The sequence below is a fragment of the Balaenoptera borealis genome, assembly GCF_965194805.1.
Source record: "Balaenoptera borealis genome assembly, chromosome: 9".
Lineage (NCBI taxonomy): Eukaryota > Metazoa > Chordata > Mammalia > Artiodactyla > Balaenopteridae > Balaenoptera > Balaenoptera borealis.
The window spans coordinates 119604100-119631596 of NC_138873.1; the positions used below are offsets into that span (position 1 = coordinate 119604100).

The following is a 27497-nucleotide window of genomic DNA, read 5'->3' on the forward strand; positions in this document are numbered from 1 at the left end:
GGGAAGATCCCACATGCCGCGGAGCAACTAGGCCCGTGAGCCACAACTACTGAGCCTGCGCGTCTGGAACCTGTGTTCCGCAACAAGAGAGGCCGCGATAGTGAGAGGCCCACGCACCGCGATGAAGAGTGGCCCCCGCTTGCCGCACCTAGAGAAAGCCCTCGCACAGAAACGAAGACCCAACAGAGCCAAAAATAAATAAATAAATAAATAAATAAATTAAAAAAAAAAACAAAAAAACAAAACCTATGGGATGCAGCAAAAGCAGTTCTAAGAGGAAAGTTTATAGCTATACAAGCCTACCTCAAGAAACAAGAAAAATCTCAAATAAACAATCTAACCTTACACCTAAAGGAACTAGAGAAAGAACAAACAAAACCCAAAGTTAGCATAAGGAAAGAAATCATAAAGATCAGAGGAGAAATAAATGAAATAGAAACAAAGAAAACAATCGCAAAGATCAATGAAACTAAAAGCTGCTTCCTTGAGAAGATAAACAAAATTGATAAACCATTAGCCAGACTCATCAAGAAAAAGAGAGAGAGGACTCAAATCTATAAAATTAGAAATGAAAAAGCAGAAGTTACAACAGATACTGCAGAAATACAAAGCAACCTAAGAGACTACTACAAGCAACTCTGTGCCAATAAAATGGACAACCTGGAGGAAATGGACAAATTCTTAGAAAGGTATAACCTTCCAAGACTGAACCAGGAAGAAACAGAAAATATGAACAGACAAATCACAAGTAATGAAATTGAAATTGTGATTAAAAATCTTCCAACAAACAAAAGTCCAGGACCAGATGGCTTCACAGGTGAATTCTATCAAACATTTAGAGGACAACTAACACCCATCCTTCTCAAACTGTTCCAAGCAATTGCAGAGGAAGGAACACTCCCAAACTCATTCTATGAGGCCACCATCACCCTGATACCAAAACCAGACAAAGATACTACAAAAAAAGAAAAATACAGACCAATATCACTGATGAATTTAAATGCAAAAATCCTCAACAAAATACTAGCAAACAGAATGCAACAACACATTAAAAGGATCATACACTGTGATCAAGTGGGATTTATCCCAGGGATGCAAGGATTCTTCAATATATGCAAATCAATCAATGTGATACACCATATTATCAAATTGAAGAAGAAAAACCATCTGATCATCTTAATAGATGCAGAAAAAGCTTTTAACAAAATTCAACACCCATTTATGATAAAAACTCTCCAGAAAGTGGGCATAGAGGGAACCTATCTCAACATAATAAAGGCCATATACGACAAACCCACAGCAAACATCATTCTCAATGGTGAAAATCTGAAATCATTTCCTCTAAGATCAGGAACAAGAAAAGGATGTCCACTCTCACCACTATTATTCAACAAAGTTTTGGAAGTCCTAGCCATGGCAATCAGAGAAGTAAAAGAAATAAAAGGAATACAAATTGGAAAAGAAGAAGTAAAACTATCACTGTTTGCAGATGACATGACACTGTACATAGAGAATCCTAAAAATGCCACCAGAAAACTACTAGAGCTAAACAATGAATTTGGTAAAGTTGCAGGATACAAAATTAATGCACAGAAATCTCTTGCATTCCTATACACTAATGATGAAAAATTTGAAAGAGAAATTAAGGAAACACTGCCATTTACCACTGCAACAAAAAGAATAAAATACCTAGGAATAAACCTACCTAAGGAGACAAAAGACCTGTATGCAGAAAACTATAAGACACTGATGAAAGAAATTAAAGATGATACCAACAGATGGAGAGATATACCATGTTCTTGGATTGGAAGAACCAATATTGTGAAAATGAATACACTACCCAAAGCAATCTACAAATTCAATGCAACCCCTATCAAATTACCAATGGCATTTTTTATGGAACTAGAACAAAAAATCTTAAAATTTGTATGGAGACACAAAAGACCCCAAATAGTCAAAGCAGTCTTGAGGGAAATAAACGGAGCAGGAGGAATCAGACTCCCTGACTTCAGACTATACTACAAAGCTACAGTCATCAAGACAATATGGTACTGGCACAAAAACAGAAACATAGATCAATGAAACAAGATAGAAAGCCCAGAGATAAACCTATGCACCTATGGTCAACTAATCTATGACAAAGGAGGCAAGGATATACAAGGGAGAAAAGACAGTCTCTTCAATAAGTGGTGCTGGGGAAAGTGGACAGCTACATGTAAAAGAATGAAATTAGAACACTCCCTAACACCATACACAAAAATAAACTCAATATGGATTAGAGACCTAAATGTAAGACCGGACGCTATAACACTCATAGAGGAAAACATAGGAAGAACACTCTTTGACATAAATCACAGCAAGATGTTTTTTGATCCACCTCCTAGAGTAATGGAAATAAAAACAAAAATAAACAAATGGGACCTAATGAAACTTCAAAGCTTTTGCACAGCAAAGGAAACCATAAACAAGACCAAAAGACAACCCTCAGAATGGGAGAAAATATTTGCAAACAAATCAAAGGACAAAGGATTAATCTCCAAAATATAAAAATAGCTCATGCAGCTCAATATTAAAGAAACCAACAACCCAATCCAAAAATGGGCAGAAGACCTAAATAGACATTTCTCCAAAGAAGACATACAGACGGCCACGAAGCACATGAAAAGATGCTCAACATCACTAATTATTAGAGAAATGCAAATCAAAACTACAATGAGGTACCACCTCACACCAGTTAGAATGGGCATCATCAGAAAATCTACAAACAACAAATGCTGGAGAGGGTGTGGAGAAACGGGAACCCTCTTGCACTGTTGGTGGGAATGTAAATTGATACAGCCACTATGGAGAACAATATGGAGGTTGCTTAAAAAACTAAAAAAAGAATTATCATATGATCCAGCAATCCCACTACTGGGCATATACCCAGAGAGAACCATAATTCAAAAAGACACATGCACCCCAATGTTCATTGCAGCACTATTTACAATAGCCAGGTCACGGAAGCAACCTAAATGCCCATCGACAGACGAATGGATAAAGAAGATGTGGTACATATATACAATGGCATATTACTCAGCCATAAAAAGGAAAGAAATTGGGTCATTTGTTGAGACGTGGATGGATCTAGAGACTGTCATACAGAGTGAAGTAAGTCAGAAAGAGGAAAACAAATATCGTATATTAACGCATGTATGTGGAACCTAGAAAAATGGTACAGATGAAGCGGTTTGCAGGACAGAGGTTGAGAAACAGATGTAGAGAACAAACGTATGGACACCAAGGGGGGAAAGTCACAGGGGGGTGGGGATGGTGGTGTGATGAATTGGGCGACTGGGATTGACATGTATACACTGATGTGTATAAAATTGATGACTAATAAGAACCTGCTGTATAAAAAATTAAATAAAATGAGATTCAAAAAATAAAAAATAAAAAACTAACACTAAACTTTCTTTGGGTTATTTGTATGGAAATATGTTAATATAAATGTTTCAGACATTACATGAAATTCCTAAAAATCTTATATGTTCTGGTATAATGTTATAAGTCATAATTCTAGTTATAATTTTGAAATGTATATCTCAGAAATCACTAAATTTCCTTGTCAATTGCATTATTATGAAGTTTCATCAAATCTTTAACCGTGGTCATTTTTAAGTCTTTTGTCATTTACAGATAGTTCTGGGTGTACTCTGATGTTTCTGCAAAAATGTTCCTACAAAAGGGTTTCATCTTCAAGGAATTCATGGATAAGACTCTGACAAGTACAGGTTTCTGGTAACTGACTATACTGCTGAACTGAATGAATAAGCATTTTCAGAACTCTAATGGAAAACTGATGAATTCATAAAAGTGCTAACAAAAGATCAAGATGAAAAAAAATTAATTACATGGGACTGAGTGAACTGATGAGGATGATTATAATTTTTGTGACGTTCTGTTTGAATTAAAAAAAAAAAAGAAAAGAAAAGAGGGACACTTTTACACCAAAGATAGCAAACTGGTGGAATACAATAAAAATAAAAAAAGAAGTGTGGGACAATTAGAAAAGGTATAACATGTATGTAATGGATATACCAGAAGGAGAAGAAAGAATGGAAGAGAGGAAATATTTGAAGTAATAATGGCTAAAAATTTTTACAAAATTAATGACAGACACCAAACCACAGATCCAGGAAATTCAGAGAACACCAGGCAGGATAAATACCCCAAAAAAATCTATACTTAAGTACACCATATTGAAGCTACAAAAATCAAAGAGAAAACTTTGAAAGAAGCCAGAGGAGGAAAAATACCTTACCTATAGACAAAGAAAGTTAAGGATTGCATCAGATTTCTCTCCAGAAACAATGCAAGCAAGAATAAAGTGGAGTGAAATATTTAAAGTGTTGAAAGAAAAAAGCCCACCAACCTAGCAATCTGTAACCCTCAAAATTATCCTTCAGAAGAGAAGGAGAAATAAAGACTTTCTCAGACAAAAATTGAAGGACTTTATCTCCAGTAGACTTGCCTTCCAAGAAATGTAAAAAGAAGTTCTTCAGAAAGAAAGAAAATGATATAGGTCAAGAACTCAGCTCTACATAAAGAAAGAGCTCCAGAGAAGAAATAAGTGAAGATAAAATAAAATCTCTTTTCATTATCTTAATTGAACTAATAGATAACAGTTTGTTCAAAATAATAATGGTAACAACGTATTTGGTGACTAGAGATTATGGACAAGTGAAATAAATGACAGTGATGTTATAAGGGATGGGGGTAGAACTGGGAATACTCTGTTATAAGCTACCTACACTACCCATGACGTGATACAGTTACTTGAAAGTGGACTTGTATTAGTTTCAAATGTGTATTACAAATCCTGGGGCAACCACTAAAATTTTTTAAAAGAAGTATAATTGATACACTAATAGAAGAGAGAAAATGAATGTATGTCAGTACTTGTTTCTTTGTATACTAATTAACTCCTTGGCCTTCCTTTACTTGTAGTATATTAGATGTGTTTTTTGGAGCTCTATGTATTTCAAGTTTTGGCTCCTCCAGTTGCTCTATCTTTTTGATGCTCATGTTTTGGCAAGACGGTGAATAAGTTCAACAAACAGAAAAAGCTGCCCACAATAATGAAAGAACTGATCCAGCAACCACATTGGATAAAGACCTGGAAGTGTGACAGAATTTTTATAACCCTTGCCTCACCAGGAACATATAAGTGTGTAATAGTTGATACAACACCTCTGAGCAGGAGAGTCTGATATAATACTAGTAATAAAAATATATCTCCAGTACCTAGAATAACACGTGGCATATAGCAAATACCCATTATTTATTGAATGAATAAATGAACTGATGTTAAAAGGAAGAACATTTGATACCTGCTGAGGAGCAATATTTCTTAAATATTATTTGTCAACTTGCTTTAACAACCATCTCACAAATAAAATGAAGTCTCCTGTATTGGTTTGCATTTCTGAAATCTAACTTTGCAGAAGTATTTAAGAGTACGCCTGGAAAAGATCTTACATCTGGCATATTGAAAGGTGTTGAGGCCGGGTGTCTAAGTCTTTAAACACAAAACACTCACTTGAAAAAACACTTTGAAAGCTTTCTAGATACATACACAGATTTAGGCAGCCTTACCCCATGATTAAAGCCAATTTCATGGAAATTTAATATAACTTTTTCAAAATATCAAGGGATGATGGTGAATCAAAAGGAACAAAGTGAGCAAATCTGCCCCTAATTTTAATTTCACATGGTTTGGCACTTGAGAAAAAGAACAGTGAATACTAAACTATTCTTTCTACAAAAGCCAGAAGAGACAAGTGGGACAGGTCTTCTCTGACAACTCCTGTCTCCCACATTACTTATTAGGTACACTGTGTCCTATATTCTCTTACGGTACTCAAGTCATTTCTACTACAGGGCTTATTGAAAATGTCTGTTTACTTATCTCTCTCCCCAGCCACACTGATTTCCTTAAGAGCATTTAGCAAAAGAAATGCTTGGCACATATAAGCACTCGATGTGTTTGCTGAATAAATAGATAATTCAAGGTACCCTAAATATTTTCTTTGACTATGTTCACAGAAATCTTTTGGTATGATGGGGGATAGCTGTAGAAGACTGAGCTAATTTCTCTCACTGTATACTAGTCAACAATGTTTGATTTTGTTTTCTTCCTTTAGCCTCACTATCATTTATTTGCTTTTCAATGTATCAATATAGCTTACCTAGAGAAAAAGTTTAACTTAGACAACTATAAAAATACTGGTTTGACTTTGAACCCACACTGAAGTTCATATTAAGTCCTATTTGGCTATGGCATGCTTCCTACATACAGCATTGTTTTGCTAAAACCAATCAAATTTAAATGGCTATCTTTCTATTCCAAAGATGCCTGGGAAAATTCCTTACCTCTCCAGGCTGGCATTCCAACATTTAAAATTCCAAACACTCAAGGATTTTCTTGCTCGTTGAATAATAATACATAGTTGTACATCAACATTTAATGACAACCAATGCATGGTAGGGGTATGAAGTGATTCTAAAGAAAAATAAAATATGACTGCTATTCTTTTTCAGTTTTTACAAAAATAATGCATGAATTCTTATCACGGTGACATATATATGTCAACCGAAATTAAGATTAATTTTAGGACCAAAAGGCAAAAGAAATGTGATGACTTACAGTGCTTTTACCTGGATGAAATCTTATAAAGCAGAATATAATTTCAGAATAAATCTATTTAATTTAATATGTATAACTGTGGGATACAGTTGCTTGTTTTGTCTTTTCTTAACATTAGAATGTTAAGAATGAAAAACTGGGAATGGGAGTATAATATATTATAAAACTGACTAATACAACAAGCTAAACCACTGAAGTATAACATGTATTTAACAGTTATTGAAAACTTCTTATGTGTTAGGGACCAGTCAAAATCACGTGGATGGGTTTATGCCATTTTGTTCTTTCACCTGCAACAAAAAGATGAAAGCTTTCATTCTTGTTAACTACCAGCTAAATCCTAATGTGAACTATTTAGAAACCACAGATAAATTGAATGCATTCAACAAACATTTACTGAGTGTTTCCTAGGAGTCAGGCTCTGGGGATACAGCAGTAAACCAAATTAGACAAAAATCCTTGCTCTCATAGAGTTTACACTGTATTTACAGGAGACAGATAATAAATAAGAATAAGTAAATTAAATAACATGTTATAAGGTGACAAGCAGCTCTACAATAAAATAAAGCAGAGAAAGGAGAGAAAGCCAGCCAGTGTGGGGTGGGAGGGGTGGGGGGGGTGCAATTTAAAACAGAATGATGCAGGGCAAACTTCACTGAGAAGGTGACAAGTGAGTAAAGACTTGGAGGAGAGAGAAAGGGCGAGAGAAAGGCCTGGAGGTTCAAGAGAACAGCAAAAGCGAAGAATCCAAGGTGGGAATATATCTGAAGTGTATAAGAAATAGCAAGATTTGGAATTCCCATGGAATTCTATTGCATTCACACACATTTCCTATTTGTTTATAATTCAAATGTCACAAAATATCATTAAACTATTCTGTATGTTTAAGGAAGTCATAATGTTTGGGGAAAGAGGAAAATGCATAGTTTTCAAACAAAATCACCTAGTTTTCCGTAACTGCTTTCCCACAGTTGTTAGGGCCCTGCTTATCTTCGTGGCCACGTGTTTAAAATTCAGCCTAGACCTTAGAGTTATTGTGATTTCTATTTTCACCATTATACCAAAAGCTGCATTTATAAGATGTCTGAACTCAGAATGGACTACAGATGCCATGTTATTTGCACTTGACATATTTGGATAACATTCCTTTAAATCAGAGAGGAATGGAGCACACTGATTAAGAGCATGGGCTCTGGAGCCAGACTGTCTGGATTTGAACCTCAGCCCTGTCACTTTCCAATTGGGTAGCTATAGAAATTTACTCAATCTCTCCGTGCCTCTGTTTTCTTATCGGAAAAATGGGGATAAATGATTGTAAGAATGATATAGGGCTGTTCTGAGGATTAAAAGAATGTAAAAGTAGTGGGAATTCCCTGGTGGTCCAGTGGTTAGGACTCTGTGCTTCCACTGCAGGGGGAACAGGTTCAATCCCTGGTCAGGGTACTAAGATCCAGCATGCAGCCCAAAAAAAAAAAAAAAAAAAAAATGTTAAAGCACTGAGAACAGAGGCTGGTATATACCCTAAAAATATATTAGCTGTTGTTGTAGTTGTTATTATTTTTAGTAAGAATGATGGAAGGCATCTGGTGGTTTTCTTGATGTGTCATAACCAAAATAAGATGAAATTATGATTCCTTAATTTTTAATCTTTGTTCTCTCTCAATGGCACCAGTAAAAGTCATTCTTTAACTTTTGAAGATTCTAGTCCATTATAATATTTGAATGCATATCAAGTATTCATTCTTGGGACTTCCCTGGTGGTCCAGTGGTTAAGAATCCACCTTCCAATGCAGGGGACACAGGTTCGATCCCTGGTTGGGAAACTAAGATCCCACATGCCATGGGGCAACTAAGCCCATGCGCCTCAACTAGAGAGTCCATGTGCCACGAACTACAGAGCTCATGCCGTCTGGAGCCCGTGCACCACAGCTAGAGAGAAGCCCACGCGCCTCAACGCAAGATCCCGCATGTCAAAGAGGATCCTGCGTGCTGCAACTAATATCCGACGCAGCCAAAAATAAAATTAAATAAATAAAAAAATTTTAAAACTATTCATTCTTATATTTAGTTTTAAATATCAAGAAAACAAACGATACATTCAAAGCAAGTTACCTTCTGATCATTTCTAAGTTAGAAGAAAATATGCCTTTTAAAAAAAATTTTTATTGGAGTATAGTTGATTTATAATGTTGTGTTAATTTCAAAATATGCCTTTTAATACCTAATATTTTTGAGTGTTCAGTAGTATGTAAAAGGTATATTAAAAGCAAATTCTTTTGTATTTTATAACATTTAGGAGAAAAATACAAACAAGTGATAAACAGAGGAGCAGAGTAGCTATTCCGGGGAAATTTAAAAAGCATAAACTATCCCCAAAAATGTGTATTTATATTAAAAGTTTCCTTTTAGCCTCAAGGTGTTCTGTCTATATAAATAGCCCTTTATCAGAAATATATCAGATCATTTTGAGTTAGAATGCCAGTATCCTGTCATTAAAAGCAGTTTAAAATGAATTAACATCAAATTGCATCAAATTGAATTGAAAAGTGAAAGTTACTGTATTCAATTACGACATTATTGAGCTTTTACTATTCCAAGCACTTTACGTGGACTGTAAATTTCATTTACCATAAAAGTAATAAAATATTTTAGTCTCTAGCACTAAATGATATTTTCCTAATCTTTAAAAAGCTTTTTCACTTACATTTTTCATCTATAAAAACTTTACTAACAATTTCTCTTTTTTATTGTGGTAAAAAACACCTAACATTAAATTTCCTATCTTAACCATTTTTAAGTGAACAGTTCAATAAGTTAAGTATATTTACAGTGCTATGCAACAGATCTCTAGAAACTTTTTAATCTTGCAAAACTCAAACACTATAAGCTTTAGACACTAATTCCTCCTCCCCTCTTTCCCCAGCCCTTGGCATCCACCTTTCCACTTTCTGTTCCTATGATTTTGACTACTTTAGATAGTTCATATGAAGAGACTCAAACACTAACAACTTCTTATGGGCAACATTTTATTTAGGCATGTTTTGCTGAAAGTGAAGATTTAGTGCCTAGCATTTTAACCTGGACAAGAAATGTTTTCTAAAATAAACTGAACAGAAATGAATTTTGCCTGGAAAATCAACCATGTATATATGTGGGCTGGAGCGGGGGCTGAGATAAGAGAGAGGAAGGGGTTATCATACTGGGCCTGCTGCTGGGTCACTTGTTTCACTGCACTTGCCCTCGTTCTAGGTATTTCCAAAGACCATCTCTAGGGAATTCCCTGGTGGTCCAGTGGTTAGGACTTCGCGCTTTCACTTCCAGGGCCCAGGTTCAGTCCCTGGTCGGGGAACTAAGATCCTACACAGCGTGCCCAAAAAAATAAAAAATAAAGAACTGTAGTAGAAAATCTGGAGTGTGAAACCTTTCAAAGCAATTTAAAAAAGAACAAAAAACAAACAAACAAACAAAAATCAAAGTCCATCTCTACCATACAAATTCTCCAGGGTCACTTTTATCACAAATACCATTAGAATGAACTAAATGTTTAAATTATTCTCTTGCATTAACTTGTAGCATCTCTTTATATACTCCCTGTGCACACACGATTTTCAACAGTTGTAAATTCTACTGGGCAGAGACTCTAGATCTGGAGTAATCCAAATGTAGAGTAATCTAGAGTTTAGTTAGTAAAACTAAAAATGGTTAGAATTATTAGTTGTTTATATCCTTAGTCATTTGTAACCAGAAAACAACATAAATGCTTGCAGGTTAAATCATAAGAAGTATGGGACATAAATAAGGCTAAACTTTTACCTCCTATGCGTAAAAATCCTTTTACCCTTGAAATGCATATAAAATACTGAAGTCTGTCCAGAAACATTGAACAAATATAAATCACTCTATGGATGTTTTGCTCATCTATAGAGAGTTGTTAGTTTTACACTATAAAGCCATAGGGAGTGGAAACACTATTTCTTTATGGAATTCAGAACAAATTTCAGGTAATCATCCAATATACTTTTCCTTAAAGTTATATACAATCTTCAGATACAACATCTCTGAGGTATAAGATTTCACCTCAGCCCTCATTCAGTAACCATTTTTTGAGCACCTCTTACGTATTATGACAGGTATTATAAAGGAAAAGAAAAAAAGATCCAGTCCTAGACCTCCAGTATTTCCAAGACAATGCTAACTCAGATAAATAAACGTAATTACAACTCAGTGTGATACATGTCATTAGGATATATCCATGCTAAGGAACCATCTAGGAAGCCTCTATTATCTAGACTGGGATAGTCTACAAATTTAAGCTGGTTTATAAAAGACAAGCAAGAATTAAATAATCAAAAGCACTGAGGCAAGAAGGAGCATTATGTACAAAGACAGAGGTGTGACAGACAGGTACATGTACAGGCAACTAAAACTAGCTCTTCGTGAATTGTACAAAGGATACACGGAGGGTGGCAGGTGGCAAGAGAGAAAGACCAAGTGCGAGGACCACATCAGCAAGAAATTTATATGTGGAGGGTGAAAAGAGTTAATAAAGGGGTAAAGATAAGTGCACGAAGACTTATTACTATGACACTGAAGTTACCAGAGGGTTCTGTACGTGATAAAGATAGAAAGTGGTCAAGGTCTAGGGAAGGTGGGTTATGGTGATGCAAATGGAGTCAGGGCATGGATCAAGGACATAAGAGAGGAAATGTCGGACAGATTTAGTAATGGACCTGTCCTTGAGTTAAATGCACAGGAAAACACTGGGGGGTCAAAGAAGATACTCAAGAAGAGGAAATTATTTGTCTCTGCTTTGGGATATAATCAGATGGGATATAACGAATTACTCAAGAAGGAATTATTTGTCTCTTCTTCGGGGTATAATCAGATGGTGCTGATATAGATGTTTTAAAAACAGAGAGAGAGAGAGAAAGTCAAGAACTGGTCTATTCAGACTATACTACAAAGCTACAGTAATCAAGACAGTATGGTACTGGCACAAAAACAGAAATATAGATCCGTGGAACAGGATAGAAAGCCCAGAGATAAACCCACGCACATATGGCCACCTTATCTTTGATAAAGGAGGCAAGCATATACAGTGGAGAAAAGACAGCCTCTTCAATAAGTGGTGCTGGGAAAACTGGACAGGTACATGTAAAAGTATGAAATGAGAACACTCCCTAACACCATACACAAAAATAAACTCAAAATGGATTAAAGACTTAAATGTAAGGCCAGACACTATAAAACTCTTAGAGGAAAACATAGGCAGAACACTCTATGATGTAAATCACAGCAAGATCCTTTTTGACCCAGCTCCTAGAGAAATGGAAATAAAAACAACAATAAACAAATGGGACCTAATGAAACTTAAAAGCTTTTGCACAGCAAAGGAAACCATAAACAAGACCAAAAGACAACCCTCAGAATGGGAGAAAATATTTGCAAATGAAGCAACTGACAAAGGTTTAATCTCCAAAATTTACAAGCAGCTCATGCAGCTCAATAACAAAAAAACAAACAACCCAATCCAAAAATGGGCAGAAGACCTAAAGAGACATTTCTCCAAACAAGATATACAGATGGCCAACAAACACATGAAAAAATGCTCAACATCATTAATCATTAGAGAAATGCAAATCAAAACTACAATGAGATATCATCTCACACCAGTCAGAATGGCCATCATCAAAAAATCTAGAAACAATAAATGCTGGAGAGGGTAGGGAGAAAAGGGAACCCTCTTGCACTGTTGGTGGGAATGTAAATTGATACAGCCACTATGGAGAACAGTATGGTGGTTCCTTAAAAAACTAATAATAGAACTACCATACGACCCAGCAATCCCACTACTGGGCATATACCCTGAGAAAACCATAATTCAAAAAGAGTCATGTATCAAAATGTTCATTGCAGCTCTATTTACAATAGCCAGGACATGAAAGCAACCTAAGTGTCCATCATCGGATGAATGGATAAAGAAGATGTGGCACATATATACAATGGAATATTACTCAGCCATAAGAAGAAACGAAATTGAGTTATTTGTAGTGAGGTGGATGGAGTTAGAGTCTGTCATACAGAGTAAAGTAAGTCAGAAAGAGAAAAACAAATACAGTATGCTAACATGTATGTATGGAATCTAAGGGAAAAAAAAAAAGGTCATGAAGAACCTAGTGGTAAGACGGGAATAAAGACACAGACCTACTAGAGAATGGACGTGAGGATATGGGGAGGGGGAAGGGTAAGCTGGCACAAAGTGAGAGAGTGGCATGGACATATATACACTACCAAACGTAAAATAGGTAGCTAGTGGGAAGCAGCCACATAGCACAGGGAGATCAGCTTGGTGCTTTGTGACCCCCTAGAGGGGTGGGATAGGGAGGGTGGGAGGGAGGGAGATGCAAGAGGGAAGAGATATGGGAATATATGTATATGTATAACTGATTCACTTTGTTATAAAGCAGAAACTAACACACCATTGTAAAGCAATTATACTCTAATAAAGATGTTAAAAAAAAAAAAAAAGAATTGGTCTAGTTGATTAGCATAAATGGCTTATGTAAGCCCAAGTCTCATTTTTCATCTTCGCACAGTTAATTCAACAGGTTTTAGTTCTCTGTACCATTTTTTATTGTGAAAGTAATTCTTATCATGAACTTGCTTTGAAGCTGACTATACGATTTAACAGGCAGCATAGAGAAAATAATGCAATGCAAATAAAAAACCTTTTGTGAAATTTTTTTCCCTTGAATGAATCCCTTTGCCAACTGTCTCTTGAGCTCCTGCTAAAATAATCTTTGGGCAGCAAGGAAAAGCTAAAGTTTATGCAAAACAAAGTAGTTTAAAACATTGAATGAGTTTATTCCTCTGAGTCAAGTATAATTATATGATGTGATCAACATTTTCAACTGACTCACTAAGTTTTAGGCTACAGATCAGCCCTGAATTGTGAACCAATATACAGCTTCTTTAGTACTTTAATAAAATCCTAAAGTTGGAACACTTCAGAGAATGTTTAATTATAATCTACCCTCTCACTTAAGACAGAAATCTATACACTAAAGTGCGTCTGCCCACGCACTTTTCAAAGCCAAGGTTTTACATATCACATGTTCCTGAGATGTGGGCTTTATAGTCGGGCTTCTAAACTTCCTGAGCTGAGAGTCAGATCCAAACTATGGTGAACTCACTGAAATAAGAAATGTCATCCTGTGAGGACTCTGAAGAAATGGCCTGTGAACCTACCCCAGGCGACCCCACTCCAACCTGTGCTCAGAATGATTAAGTCTTTTTTCCATTTGAATTTCTACAGTCCCTATCTCACCATATTGGCTAATGATAAATTTAACAGCTGCTTATTTTGTTTCCTATTCACAAATGTGGCAGTCTTCACGTATACTGCAGGATGTGGTATTATTTTGACTGAAGATGTGAAAAATAAATGAGTCACCATCTGTGGATACCACAAAGAAAAACAGTCTGAAGAATTAATCACTACATCATGGTTAAATCAAAATTGTGGCATGCTATGGTAATTCTGGCTTGCTTTATAATTTGTGAAATAAAAGTAACAGTCAAGTGATGGAAAACTGAGTTAGCCAGAATGTAATCATCTTGGCAATATGAATGATTATTTTGTTCTTATGTCTTGATTAGGGCAAATTTTACACAAATTTTGTTACAGCTTTATATAATAGAACTTTGAAATGTATCAGCTCAAAAAGTATCTACTACCAGCTTACATTAAATGTAGTTATTATTTTATGTAACATACCAACTTCAGCACTTATTTTTAGTCCCTCAAGAAACAGTCTATTCATGAGGCCTGAGAAAATCAGGTATTCATCACTCACAACATCTTTATGGCTCTCCTGCCACGTGAAAATGATGCGAGTAACTCATCAAAAGTAAGGCATGTTTAAAATTTAATTTTCCAGTAACAGAAAAGATTTGTACCAATTCACTCATATTCTCTTGTGTGGCCTCCCTTTGAGTGTAGTTCAATTCAGTTCAACAAGTATTTATTGTGTATCTGTTCTGTGTCAGGCATTGATATAGGAACTTGCTCATAAAAGGAACAAACTAGATCCCTGTCCTCGGGGAACGTACATTCTAATGAGTGAGACACACAATAAGCAAAAAATGTAATAAATGAATCATATACAATGATATCATCTATGTAAATAATATAAAGTTGTATCATAAGAAAAAGTCGAGCAAAGCAAGTGTATCAGGAGAGCCAGGGGTGGTGAGAAGGTGGGGCTGTTTCAGTATCATCTGGGAGAATCAGGGTAAGCCTCAGAAGAAGGTAAGATTTCAACAAATACCGAAAAACCAAGTTAACCAAGTAGATTTCAGGGTAGAGGAGGGAGCATATTTCAGAGAAAGGGAAGAGCAAGAGCAAATTGGGAATATACCCTGAGAGTCCAGTGACAGGGAAAGCAGGGCAGAGAGTGGCAGAGAAAGCCAGGGAGGTCAGGATGGGCCATCACAGGGGCTCTGGCTTCTACTAACTGAAATGTTCTGACCATCAGCAATAACATTAGGTCCAGATACGACACTAACTGCAAATTAGATTCCACGTTTCCTAGAGAACAAAAAAGTCCCTTTAATTTCTGACCTTACCCCAACCAACTTTCTGACTTTGCTTCCTTAATTCCCCTTTTCCTTTCAGCATCTTTAATTTCCAGTAATAAAATTATATCTCTCTCGTTCAAATACGGTTACACTATTTCCCCATCAAACCCAGCCATACAGATAGTTTCTAAAAATAAAAACGAAACTGCTTTCATATGTGCATACCTGCTTTATCTTTGTTTATAAATACATATAAACTAAGGAGGGCAGGAAAGAAGGTCATAACAAAGGACCTTATTTTGACCCAAAAGGCATCGCTACCGGTAGTGGTTTTTTGCTTTTGTTTTTAGATTAATCTATGAGTACAACTAGGGAAATCTACAGTGAGTCTCCTTTTTTAATGTTGCTAATGAGCAGATATATTCATTCATTTTTCCTAATTTATTACATATGGTAATATAGACGGAAAACAACAAGAAACACAAGCTTTTAAGAAATCGTGCTTCACTTAGCTAAATGTGAGTCAGGAGAATAGGCAAAGAAGAAAAAGAGGAAGCATGGTATACAAATTGTCAAACCAGAATGATTATCTTTAATAAATACAATAATTTAGCTTTAATAAACTCAGAGTAAAATATTAAGGGATTCCTCTATATAGATCTCAATGTTTGCTGATTCAAAGAGAAAAAGAGAGATAATAATGGATACAATAGGAATTTATTAAAATACTTTTCTTCTTTAGAGAAAATTTAAAATCTAAAACATAAATGTCTCTCTGTAATTAAAATTCAAACCTTTAGTTTACTACAGGCAGAGCCACTTTATTTGGAAAATCGTATGATTCTCTAGTTTATGTTAGGAAATCACCTTTCCTTCGGATATGTGCCACAGTAGTTTCATCATGACGGTTAGCTTCAACGTTTAAGTAATGCTTCCAACGGGAGTTATTTTTTTCTCACTATGTAGTACGGTATAACGTGGGACAGTGAGAAATAAAGTAATCTCTTGATAATAAAGCTCTTTTTCTGACAAGACTCACATTCAAGTAAGGAAAATAGGGCACAGTAAAGTAATACATACACAAGACTCATACAAACAGAATAAAATCAGTGTAAAAAAATTTACACCCATATTAAAGGAAGGCTGGAATTAATACAATTAGAATTAATGATTAGAATAAACTAGGATGAGGAAGGAAAAGCATCTGAAAGAAAAGAGTTGTAAACTATGTTCAGAAAGAGATGATAACATTTCACTTGTTCCTCCAAGTCAAATTGGCTCCTCCAAGGCTGGGCTGGAATGTGGGCAAAGATGCAAAACTAACATTAAAATACTGAAGTATATATCCACCTTAAATCTTTTAGGGAATATAAATGTATTTATATTCACACACACACACACACACACAATGCATACCTATAGATTTTTAATACTTACATGACCTATCTTTTTCATTCACTTGAAAAAAAAAGTAGAGAGAAAGTTATAAACAGAAATAGCTGGCATTCCAAGAAAAATATGGCTATAGTTAAAGTGTGAATCTGATCTTTCTTTGGATGGAAAAATGGGAAAAAAATCTAGTCATAAATTAGATTTGAGTCATGTTCCTTAGTAACATGGTTGCTGATTTTTCTCATATTGACAGACATTCTTTCCACTTGATTTTTTTTTCAAACGGTTTACGTCACCTTTGGACCACAAGGAAGAAGAGCAGTGGTGTCCCATAGAGTCATATGTTTTTATTAAATTTCTTATGAAAACCAAAGTAAATTATGCTGCCCAAAGTGACAGGTGGAATCCAAAGGGACTCACAGATTTATAGATAAAATCATCTAAGCTATGAATATACCCATTCATCTAAAAAAAGGATCAGGTATAAAAGGCAATGATTGGAATAGGTGGAAGAAGGCAGCACAGAGAGTCAGCCATGAAATTAATCGCAGCAGAAATGGCAGAAAGAAGAACAACAGGACAATGAAAAGGCCCCTTCCCTACAGGGCAGCCAAAGATTTAACGTAAAATGGTGGAGAAATTATGGAACTGCAGCCCTGTGTAAGGATGAAGAGCACGTTAACTTCCATATCTGATGACATCTTTAGAAAGAGAGGATATAATAATAATAATAAAAATGTATTTAGTAAATCTGGCCATGATAATCAGGGGCTATATATCTTATACCTTTGAAATCTGATATGTGACCTTTGAGAACTTTGACCAAATTAATAACTTCTCTAAATAGTCTGGTCTGTCTCAGGCACATAGTCAAGGCTTTAGTTCAATGCTGAATCAGTAAAGAAAGCGTCATTTTATGAAAACACCATTACCACACCTTGTGGCAAATGGTAGATGGAATGGCTTCAAACTAAGATTATTTCTCTTAAGTGTTATGTGACACAGCATAATAAAATTTGTGATGGTAGCCAAGGTTGAGGTCTAAATGTAATAATCATCCTTGTTGCCATTCTTAGTGCTTCCAAGGGATTTTTAATTTTAATCATTTAAAGAGGAAAAGGAAAAAAGATTAAGTACAGTCATTGCTGAATAGTTTCTATTACTTTCACTGAAAAATGTAATACTAGCTTTTTAAAGCTCACTTGAGGTACTGCCTGTTTTCTCATTTAGTTAATAACTATCAACGAAATTCTGATATAAAGAATTTTAGACAGCAAAGCTGAAGCTGTCACTACTTTTCTTATTAACTTTCAGAGGCAATTGCTTCTGGAAAACAAAGGCTACTACAAGAAGTACAAGCACAAAAACAAACAAATATTTAAGGAGTGCCTACCAGTAGTGATTTTAATATATACTTGGCAGTATGTAAGGATTATAAGAGCTTTAATGTTTCCTGAAATTAAATCACATGAAAAGAAGGAATTATTTAAAATACCAAAGTTCTGCCATTCATACCTATCATTTTAAGCTATATAAACAAAACAAATCAAATTCAATCATTCATCTGACAAATATTTACTGAGTACTTATCACATGCTGGATAATATTTTAGAAACCAGGAATATGGTAGCGAAGGAAAGAGTAAACTCCCGCTCTCATGAAATTTACAGTATAAGGATGTAGGCAGAACATAAATAAATATAAATATGTCAGATACTGATAAATGCAGAGAAGAAGAAAAATGAGTTGGGGGTAAAACTGTAAATAAGTTGCTCAAGGAAGACCTCATTGAGAAAGAGATGTTTGAGGAAATTGTATTTTATTTTATTTTATTATTATATTTTTTGCAAAGCCATGGGATCTTAGTTCCCCCACCACGGATCAAACCCAGGCCCCAGCAGTGAAAGCGCCGAGTTCTAACCACTGGACGCCAGGGAACTCCCTTGAGGAATTTTAAATATCTCTTTAAAGGAGGAGAGAGCTAGCCATGTGGAAAACTGGGCAAGGTGAGGGTGGGAGGATTCCAAGGAGAAGAAATGACAAGCCTTGAGGCATTAGCATGCCTGGCTTTAATTAGAAAAATAACAAACAAGGAATCAGATGGTTCAGGGCCTTTTTTGCTATGGCAAGGACTTATTTTTATTCTGCATGAAATGATAAGCCCTTGCAGGGTTTTGAGCAGAGAAATTACCTAACGTACAGTCATTTTAGCTTCTGTGTTGAGAACAGACTAAAGGGCAACAAGGGAGGAAGCAGTCAAACTAGTCAGGAGACTGTTAACAACAATCAGGGAGAAGAGGTTCAGATAAGGGAAGTAATAATACAGACAATGAGAAACGGCTAGTTTCTGGATACATGTTGAGGTTAAAGCTAACAAGTTTTGCAAGTAGCACGGTACAGTGATAACTCCAGTGATTTTCATCTCAGGAACGGGAAGAATGGGCGGCCGTTCACTGAGTGGGAAGTGCTGCAGCAGGAGCGGGGCGGGGTGGGTGGGAGGTCAGGAGTCCAGTTCCCGCTCTGCTCCGTATGCTCTGTCTAGCGCAGATCTACATCAAGGAGGAAGCAGACTATGAGCCTGGAGCTCAGAGGAGAGGTACAGACTCCAAACACAGATTTTGGAGTCACAGATATAAAGATGAATGACCAGATGAGGTCACCAAGGGGGTGGGGATAAACAGTAACGAGGAAAGCTCCAAGCCCTGGAGTACGGTAAAGTATAGAGGTCAAGGGAATGAAAAGAAAGAAGCCAAGGGAAGCGTGAAGGAGCAACCAGTGAGGTAGAAGGAAAGCGAGGAAGGTGTGCTATTCTGGAAGCAGAGGGAAGAAAATCAGGTAATAAAAATGTTCAGTGAACATATCTGGGCATAGAAATTATTTCTTATTCAGGATTATTTTCTTAACCTATATTCTCAGATGTAGAATTACTAGGACCAACGGATAAAATCGTTGAAAAGGCAAATACTAGGGAAACAGACCTGTGGTACTCCATTGGAGCTGCTACTTAGTATCCAGGCTAATCAATCAATACTTTCTGAATTCAGTTTTCCACTGTTAATGAATTTACCTAACTATAATCAAAGAGCTCATATGAATTTTCAACAAAAGTACCATGACTAAAAAGTATCATGACTTTGACAACGGACTTCATAGAAGAGGTAACTGGTATCTATAATACTCATTTGATTTATATAAATTAAGTCACTTACTATTATTCTCAGTCCAATTTCCTGTTTCTTTCATTGCATTCACTATAAATTTCATTCTTTCATGTGCTTATTTGCTTATTTTCTTGTCTATTATCTGTCTCCTCTAGTAGAGAAGCTATGTGAAAGGCAGGGATTATTTCTGTCCAATTCAGCCCCATATCCCCAGCACCAAACACAGTGCCTGGCTTTCAACAAATGAATGAATGAATCAAAACAATGAGAAAGAAAAAATAGATTGACATGACATTCTTACTGGAGAGATCTAGCTTCTGTTAGGGCACAGTTGCCTGGGGCAACTCAATGGTTTGCTCCAATGGCCAATGTTTCCAAAGCAAAAATATTATGCAGAGGCTAGCAGTTGTCTATCATCTGACTTATAACAGAATTATCAGAAATATGGTCCATCCTACAGATTCTAGCACCTGCCTTTATTACAAACCGTAAAACTTTTTTTCTGCTCAGTTTTCATCTTAATCTAAATATCACTGTGTTATGGCTCTCAGATCCCCCACTGTTGCCCCAGGGGTTGCCTCAGCTACAGAGAGCGCTTCACCATAGGTCATGCTCTTTCTCAGGGTGACACACATCCAATGACTAACTGATGTAGGAATAGAAAGGCTTGGCTATCTCAGCCCAACTGGGGACAATTCTGAAAAGCCACTGTAGTTCCCGAGTTCCCCATGGGGCCAGAGGAAGGTGTCTTGTGCTGCATCCCAGATCAGTTTTTCCTTGTGCCCATTTCTGCTCCCTGTGTACCCCTTCCACAGGGGTTGATCTCTAGGGCACTTCTTATAAACCTCTGAATAGTAAAGGTCGTTTCAACATATGTTTCCCAGGTAACCTAATGTGTGACAGATGGTACCAGGAGTGGTCTGAGAAAGCAGGTGATAAGATGGGGCTTTGGAGCTAGATCACTAGCTGCCTGGCTGGCAGTGAGGAGCCCAACCCCAGTGGAACACAGAGAACCACTGGCACAAGGTGGATGTCCAGCTGTTAAAGCTCTCACCAGGGGTAGGCTGGGATGGTATACCAGCAGAAAGGGAACAGTTTAGCTGCAATGACGTTTGAGAAACATAGCAGAAATAAAAACCATAAGGACAATGGAAAAAGAATATAAAAAGCTAAGGGCAATATACGTATAACTGATTTACTTTGCTGTACACCTGAAACTAACACAACATTGTAAATCAACTACACTCCAATAAAAATTTTTTTTTAAAAGAATGCATTTGCAAATTTGAAGAAAAAAAAAAAAAGCTAAGGGCAAGTAACCACCAACATGAAAGCCAGAGGAACTCTCTGGTAGATACAAAAATGCTCTCAGATCTTGCAGCTTTGGGGCAAAGAAAGGTAACGACCAGGAACAGGGATTAATCGTCAGAGTAGTCAGAAACTCCCTAACTTCCAGGCATGGAAGATGTGCTAAGTCAGGATCCTGACTGGAAAAGAACAGGATCCTGCCACATGGGATGAGATGTCTCGTTTGATGCCTCCCCAAATCCTGAATTCCCAGATTCCCCAGAACTTTCTGAACCCACAAAAGTGGCCTGCCCCTTCTTTTTTGGGCGATGATGTAGGTAGAGGCTTCTCTCCCATAAGACAACCTGGGCCTCTGTAACCCCCCATCTGTCCACCCTCACCTCCTCTCCAGAAACTTTGCCTATATAACTAGGGTTATATCACAATATAACCCACCTGGGACGTAAGAGGCCTGATAAAGGAAAAAGAAAGAGGCTATTTGAGAAAGGAACTGCAAGATCTAGCAAGTTTACATTAGCAAGGAGAGTACATCTAAGATTAAATTCTGAGGGTGTTTAATCAAAGGGGCTGGCATTTAAGATGAGATAACGGAGAGTTTATTGATTTGAGGGCACTGTGCTGAGATGCAAGATTTACAACCAGCAAGAATCTCAGGAGACGGTACAAACTGGCTACTAGGATGGTTCCTAAAAACAGGGGCAAAGTAATAGCTCATGTAATGCTGAAATGCTAAGAATGCTGGGGCAGATGGCAGAAGAGGGGAGTACAGGCTCAGAGAGTGCATTCTGGGGTGCACATGCTACATAAGGCCAGGATCCCATTGGATGGTGATGTTCCCTGGGAAGGCCCAGAAAACGCACCACTTACCAAAGCCATGAGGAATGTACTAGTGAAAAGACATCTGCATTACTAGGTTCTGCGTGGTGGCTCTCTTCTGAAGGTCAGAAGTGACAGAGGAAAGGTTTTTATGGAACCAGGCTCATTAATAGCAATGGGGATAATAGAACCAGGTGAGGACCAGAAGCCACCAGAAGCCAGGTAGGTACAGTTATCCTGAGAGTGGCAAGGTTGGTGTGCAGGGGGTGCTGACCCACAGTTATTGATCTAATTCATAGAGTATGGCATCCCTAGAGACAAAATAAGAAGCTAACGAGGCTACTATTCAATAGGTACATTCAAAAGAAATCAAAGACGGATGACCACAAAGCTGAGGGTAGCTGCCCCAATGAAGTCCCAATCACATGCTCAGTTTCCAAACCTTTGCTAATTTTTGGACTCACTGATGGAAGAAGAAGCCTAGTCTCCAGAAGGGAGGAACTTGCAACACCATGGCAAGAATACAAGATAATAATTCCCCCAATCCTTCCGCAAACGGACCTATAGCCCTTTATTCAAGCCACTGTGCACTGGGGACAGGGAATACCCAAACATTTTGAGGGCACAGAGCTGACAGTGATACCAGGAGACCGGAAGCATCAATATGCTGTCCCTCCATGTTAGAAGCGTATGGAGGCCTGTAATCAATGGTGCCCTGGCCAAGGTCTAGTTCATACTGGATCCATTGGGACCACAGACCCAGGCGGTGGTGATTTCCACAGTCCCCAACTATAGAACCAGGATAGACATATACTTGGCGACTGCCACAACACCCGTATCAAATCTTTGGCCTATGAGGTAAGATATATAATTGCAGAGAAAGCCAAGAGGAAGAAGTTGCAACTGCCCCATCCCAACCCTGACAAGATAGTAAATTATAAAACCAACATAATGTTGCTTGGGGAGTGGGGAATGGACATTAGTCTTCCTTAAGGGTCTAAATAGCATGCAGGGGTGGTCCCAAGACTGTTGGCCGGTCGAAGTTGCAGCTCAACTTCTCTTTTATCCACTTCTTTTTCTGTCCCCTCCCCCTCCAAAGGGGTTGATTCCAAGCACACTCCTTAATAACTCCATCTCAGAACCAGATTCCTGGCTAAGCCAACTTGTAACAGGCATTTTCCACCTTGAATGTAAGTTATATTTCCTTTTTAAATAATCTTGGGCTTATCTTGAGGACTACTCCCCAATTTAATTTGGTAGTACTAGGTTTCATTTCTAGAAAACTTTCCCCAAAGTAGTGTCCTGCCAGGAAGTGTCTTTGAAAAGTCTGTGGGATTTTTCTCTGGGAAGAGCCCAGAAGTATAATTCCTGATTTACAGGTGGTCTCTGCATTTTAAATTATTGTTGACTATTGTCAAACCCCATTTCCTTATTACAGATCCTAGGTAACCTCTCAATTCAACATTTAAAAAAACAAACAAACAGCTTTTCTGATTCTAGATTGACACAGCTTATTCAAAATTAGCTTTTCATCTGGAAAGCTTTTCATTGATTATGGAAATATTCTCTTTTTATTTCAACAGCATTTAAGTATATAGGCCATACACGCTAAGTTCATAACTTGTTTTAACAGCTTCTTTGTAAGTATATTTAAGTTACCTATATAAAGATAGATTTTATTTACACAGACAATAAAAACAAATATGTTGAGAATTTCCTTTTCTTTTATATAGCCTTGCAGTATTCTCTATACAATCTCTTGATTAATGTTGCTACCTACAAAGTTACACATAATTTCAAAAACTTACATAAATTTTACAGGGTAAGGAATTTAAAATTAAACATGAAAAACTACTATCAATTAACTGTACCATGAAATCTGGAACTTAAAGTGTAGTTTCTCAACTATTTCTATGAGTAAGTGTAGTTTATTATAAGTTTAAGTTAATAAATAATAACAATAAATAAATCAGGCATGGGTCTTTAAAAAGTAGTCCATACTAACTGGCAAATATACTCTGCACAAAATCTTGGGTAATAATAGATTCAAAATATTCTAAATACTGTGCAAGCTGATGAAAGCATTTTCTGCTGTTGAATTCAACTTCTTAAAATTAAACCTTATAATTAAAAAAAACCGAGAAGTATGTCTATAGTTACAATTGATTCTAGTGATGAGTTCATTTCTATGAAAAAGCAAAGCAACATATATGTTTTTAAACAGTACATGGTTTCTGTGGCTATACAGAAACAAATGGGATGACTGTTAGTGTGACAAAATTCTCTCACAACATATTACTAAATTATGGCAGAATTCTCTACCTTGAAGGAAAAAAACTGGAAAATTTTACAGTAGCCCTGGGTCCACAATTAAATGCTACCTAGACCAGGTGAAATATTGTACTGCATCTTAACCAAATACAGTCGATTTAATCAGAGATTCATGGATCTTGCTCCATTCTGGACCCTGTGGATTGTACTAACTCACGCTCACTTCTTCCTCTGCTTCTCCTACCACAAGAGTCAGATTCACCCACAAAGATGATGGAAGACCAGATTTTATCAGCAGCCAGAAACAAAGTACAGACTGCCAATAATCATGAAAAGGCTTGCTCAGGTAATTTAGTCACTAGCCACTGCCTCATTCACCATAGTCATGCCTCCCAAACAACAGAATCTGAAGATTCTTGTAAGAAAAAAGTATCTTCAGGGATAGAAACAGAGACAACTTTTGGGGGGGTAGACACATGAGATTATCATTTGGCCAGCAATAGTTATGAGGAGATATATATATTTCATTCAAATCACTTCTAGTTATTAAACATACTGTACTATACTTGGATATTTTTATAGTTTATTATGTTAGGTTATCTTTAAGTTTTTGAAATTTAACTTAAAAATAGATAAAATAAAGATTATACGTACTTGGAAGAAACTGCCTCCATGAATTCGTCCAAAAAATCGTCATATTCAGGACCTCTCACTCTTCTCTGCCGTAGTCCAATGTACAATGGATCTTTAAGTAACTCCTATTTGTAAAAAAAGTTACCATAAGTATAGAAATAACTAAAGGCAAGTCATTTACTCTTTCTGAGTGAATCTCAGTTTTCTCATCTCTACAAAAAGGATAGAAATGGAAATAAAATCTAGCTATACTGATTCAGAATTAACCTACAGAGTTATTATTTAGTATTATATATAATATAGCTACAGTGCTTATAAATAAGAATATGAAATATAATTACTAAACATTTAAAACATTCTTATGTTTTTATTGTTATTCTTATGTCTTATTCTAGAGGAGAGAAAAGGTATTAAAATCTCTCAGTTGTGTAAAATTCAAAAGGCAAAGTTCATCACAAAGAAAAATATATTGAGTTTTGAAGTATCATATTAGCTTAGGAAATGGAAAGATAGCAATTCCTTTCTTAGATTTTTTTCTAAAACTGATATATATATATATATATATATATATCAGGCAACACTACTCTGTTTAAGCTTTAGAATAGGTAATTTTTTAATGAAATCAGTTTTTAATTGAGGTATAATTTATATACAGTAATATGCACCCATTTACAACAAAAGCTCCCAGTAAACTAGGAATAGAAAGGAAATTCCTCAACCTAATAAAGGGCATCTGTGAAAAACCCACAACTAACAACATATTTAACAGTGAAAGACTGAACGCTATTCCCCTAAAATTGGAAACAAGACAAGGATATCTAGTCTCATCACTTCTGTTCAACACTATACATACTAGAGATCCTAGCCATTAAAATAAGGCAAGAAAAAGAAAAAAACAGGAATAAGGATTGGAAAGGAAGAAGTAAACTGTTTCTATTTGTACACACATGACCATGTACATGGGAAATGCTAAGGAATCTATCAAAAAATTCACTAGAAATAATACATGAATTTAACATGATTGTAGGATATAAGGTCAATTTACACAAATCAAATGTATATCTATATACTAGCAATGAATAGTTGAAAATGAAATAAAATACACAACTCCACTTACAATAGCATTCCAGAACATAAAATTCATAGGGAAAATTTAACAAAACATGTGGAAGGCCTATATACTGGAAACCGCAAAATATTGCCGAAAGAAATTACAAAGACAAACTTTTTACAGCCTGGGGAAAAATGGCAATCTGTTTGACATAATAGTGAAACAATTGACAACACTGCCACCTTCAGTAACCTAGAATAGAGAAAAATGTACCTAACGAACTTGTGAATCTGACTAAGAAGATTTCCAGGCAGAATGCTGAATGCATAAACTGGCTGTGTGCTAAGGTTAAAATGGACATGAACTAAAGAAGGAAATGTTCAGCTTGTGAGCAAAATTTAAACAGAATATAGAGGACACAAGACTTGCCTGCAAAAGATTTCCAAAGTAAAATAAGGCCTGTGGTCAAAGATCAAATTAAGTGTGTGGTTGTAATAACTCTTTTGAAAGCTTCTGAAAGATTTAAAGTGGAGCCTAGGAGACCATCGTGCCTAATTCAGTGGAACTGGTACCACAGCACTCTGATATGTCAACCAATAATAGGGAGAAGGCCTATTTTGAAAAGAATTGTGAGTAGGGCCTTTATCTAATGTAGTAGACTATAATCTGATACACAGAAAGCCGAAAAGAATTTTTAAAGGTACTGTACTACTTGGATTAATTGACACAGAGACACTTCAAAACAAAAATAGTTCATTGGATCCTCCACTTTCCACAGGCAGGAAGCAGACTGAGAGAGCCATTCTGATGCAATGGGGCCATTTCTTATGGAAAAGGGAGACTATCTCAGAGGACAGAGCCAAGAGCCCAGACAGAAGAACCAAAAGCCTAGGAGAACAATGAACTACAGAACCACTCTGAAGAAAAAGAACTGGGCTTATTCAAAGAACATTCCCTGCCCCTCAAGTAGGTGGCCTGGCAACATATGTCCATTGGGAATTCAGAATTGCTATGAACCACTTAGAGCCATATGACTCCTATTCTTGCCATTCTGAAAGGGAGTGTTGACTGTGGTCATTCTGTCCCTGCCTCACCACTGTATGCTTGGTATGTGGGAACATATAGGAGGAGCCGCACCAAGGAGCAAAACACGAGGATCTTCATTTGCATCTAGACCTGACTTAGATGACAGGATCCTGAACTGTGGGCCTGCTGTTTTTCCTGGGATGACATTTTTGGAAACCTAGGATGGAGATGAGCATATTTTACATGTGGAATGTGAACAATGTGTGAGGGGTGAGAATCTCTATGGAGAAAGGCCAAGCTGTCCCAAGCATCCCAGCCTCCCTAGCCATCCCAGGGAATCAAGAACATTAATAAAACAGCAATTATTCTAAGTCACTAGGTTTGGAGGTGGTTTGTAGATAAATGATATGGTTTTGCAGGTGTGGTTATGTTGTCAAGAAGGTTAAACCATTTGAATCACCTGAGTTGGAATTTGCTTACAGGCAACATAAACTATAGCCCAGTTCACATGTCTTATCCTAGTGTAATTACTAAGTATCCTCTTTCTTTGTGAAAGTGCCTTGGTTTGGCC

The 27497-nt window shown here is 36.6% G+C and overlaps 1 protein-coding gene across 2 annotated transcripts in view; it reads right to left on the reverse strand.

Moving 5' to 3' along the window:
* Positions 1-27497, reverse strand: part of ME1 (malic enzyme 1) — a 193170-nt gene that overhangs the window by 71825 nt on the left and 93848 nt on the right. For both annotated transcript variants that reach the window (XM_082405864.1, XM_082405863.1), the window contains exon 6: positions 24871-24974. In XM_082405864.1, the coding sequence (XP_082261990.1) occupies positions 24871-24974 (104 nt within the window). The remainder of the gene's footprint in view (positions 1-24870; positions 24975-27497) is intronic.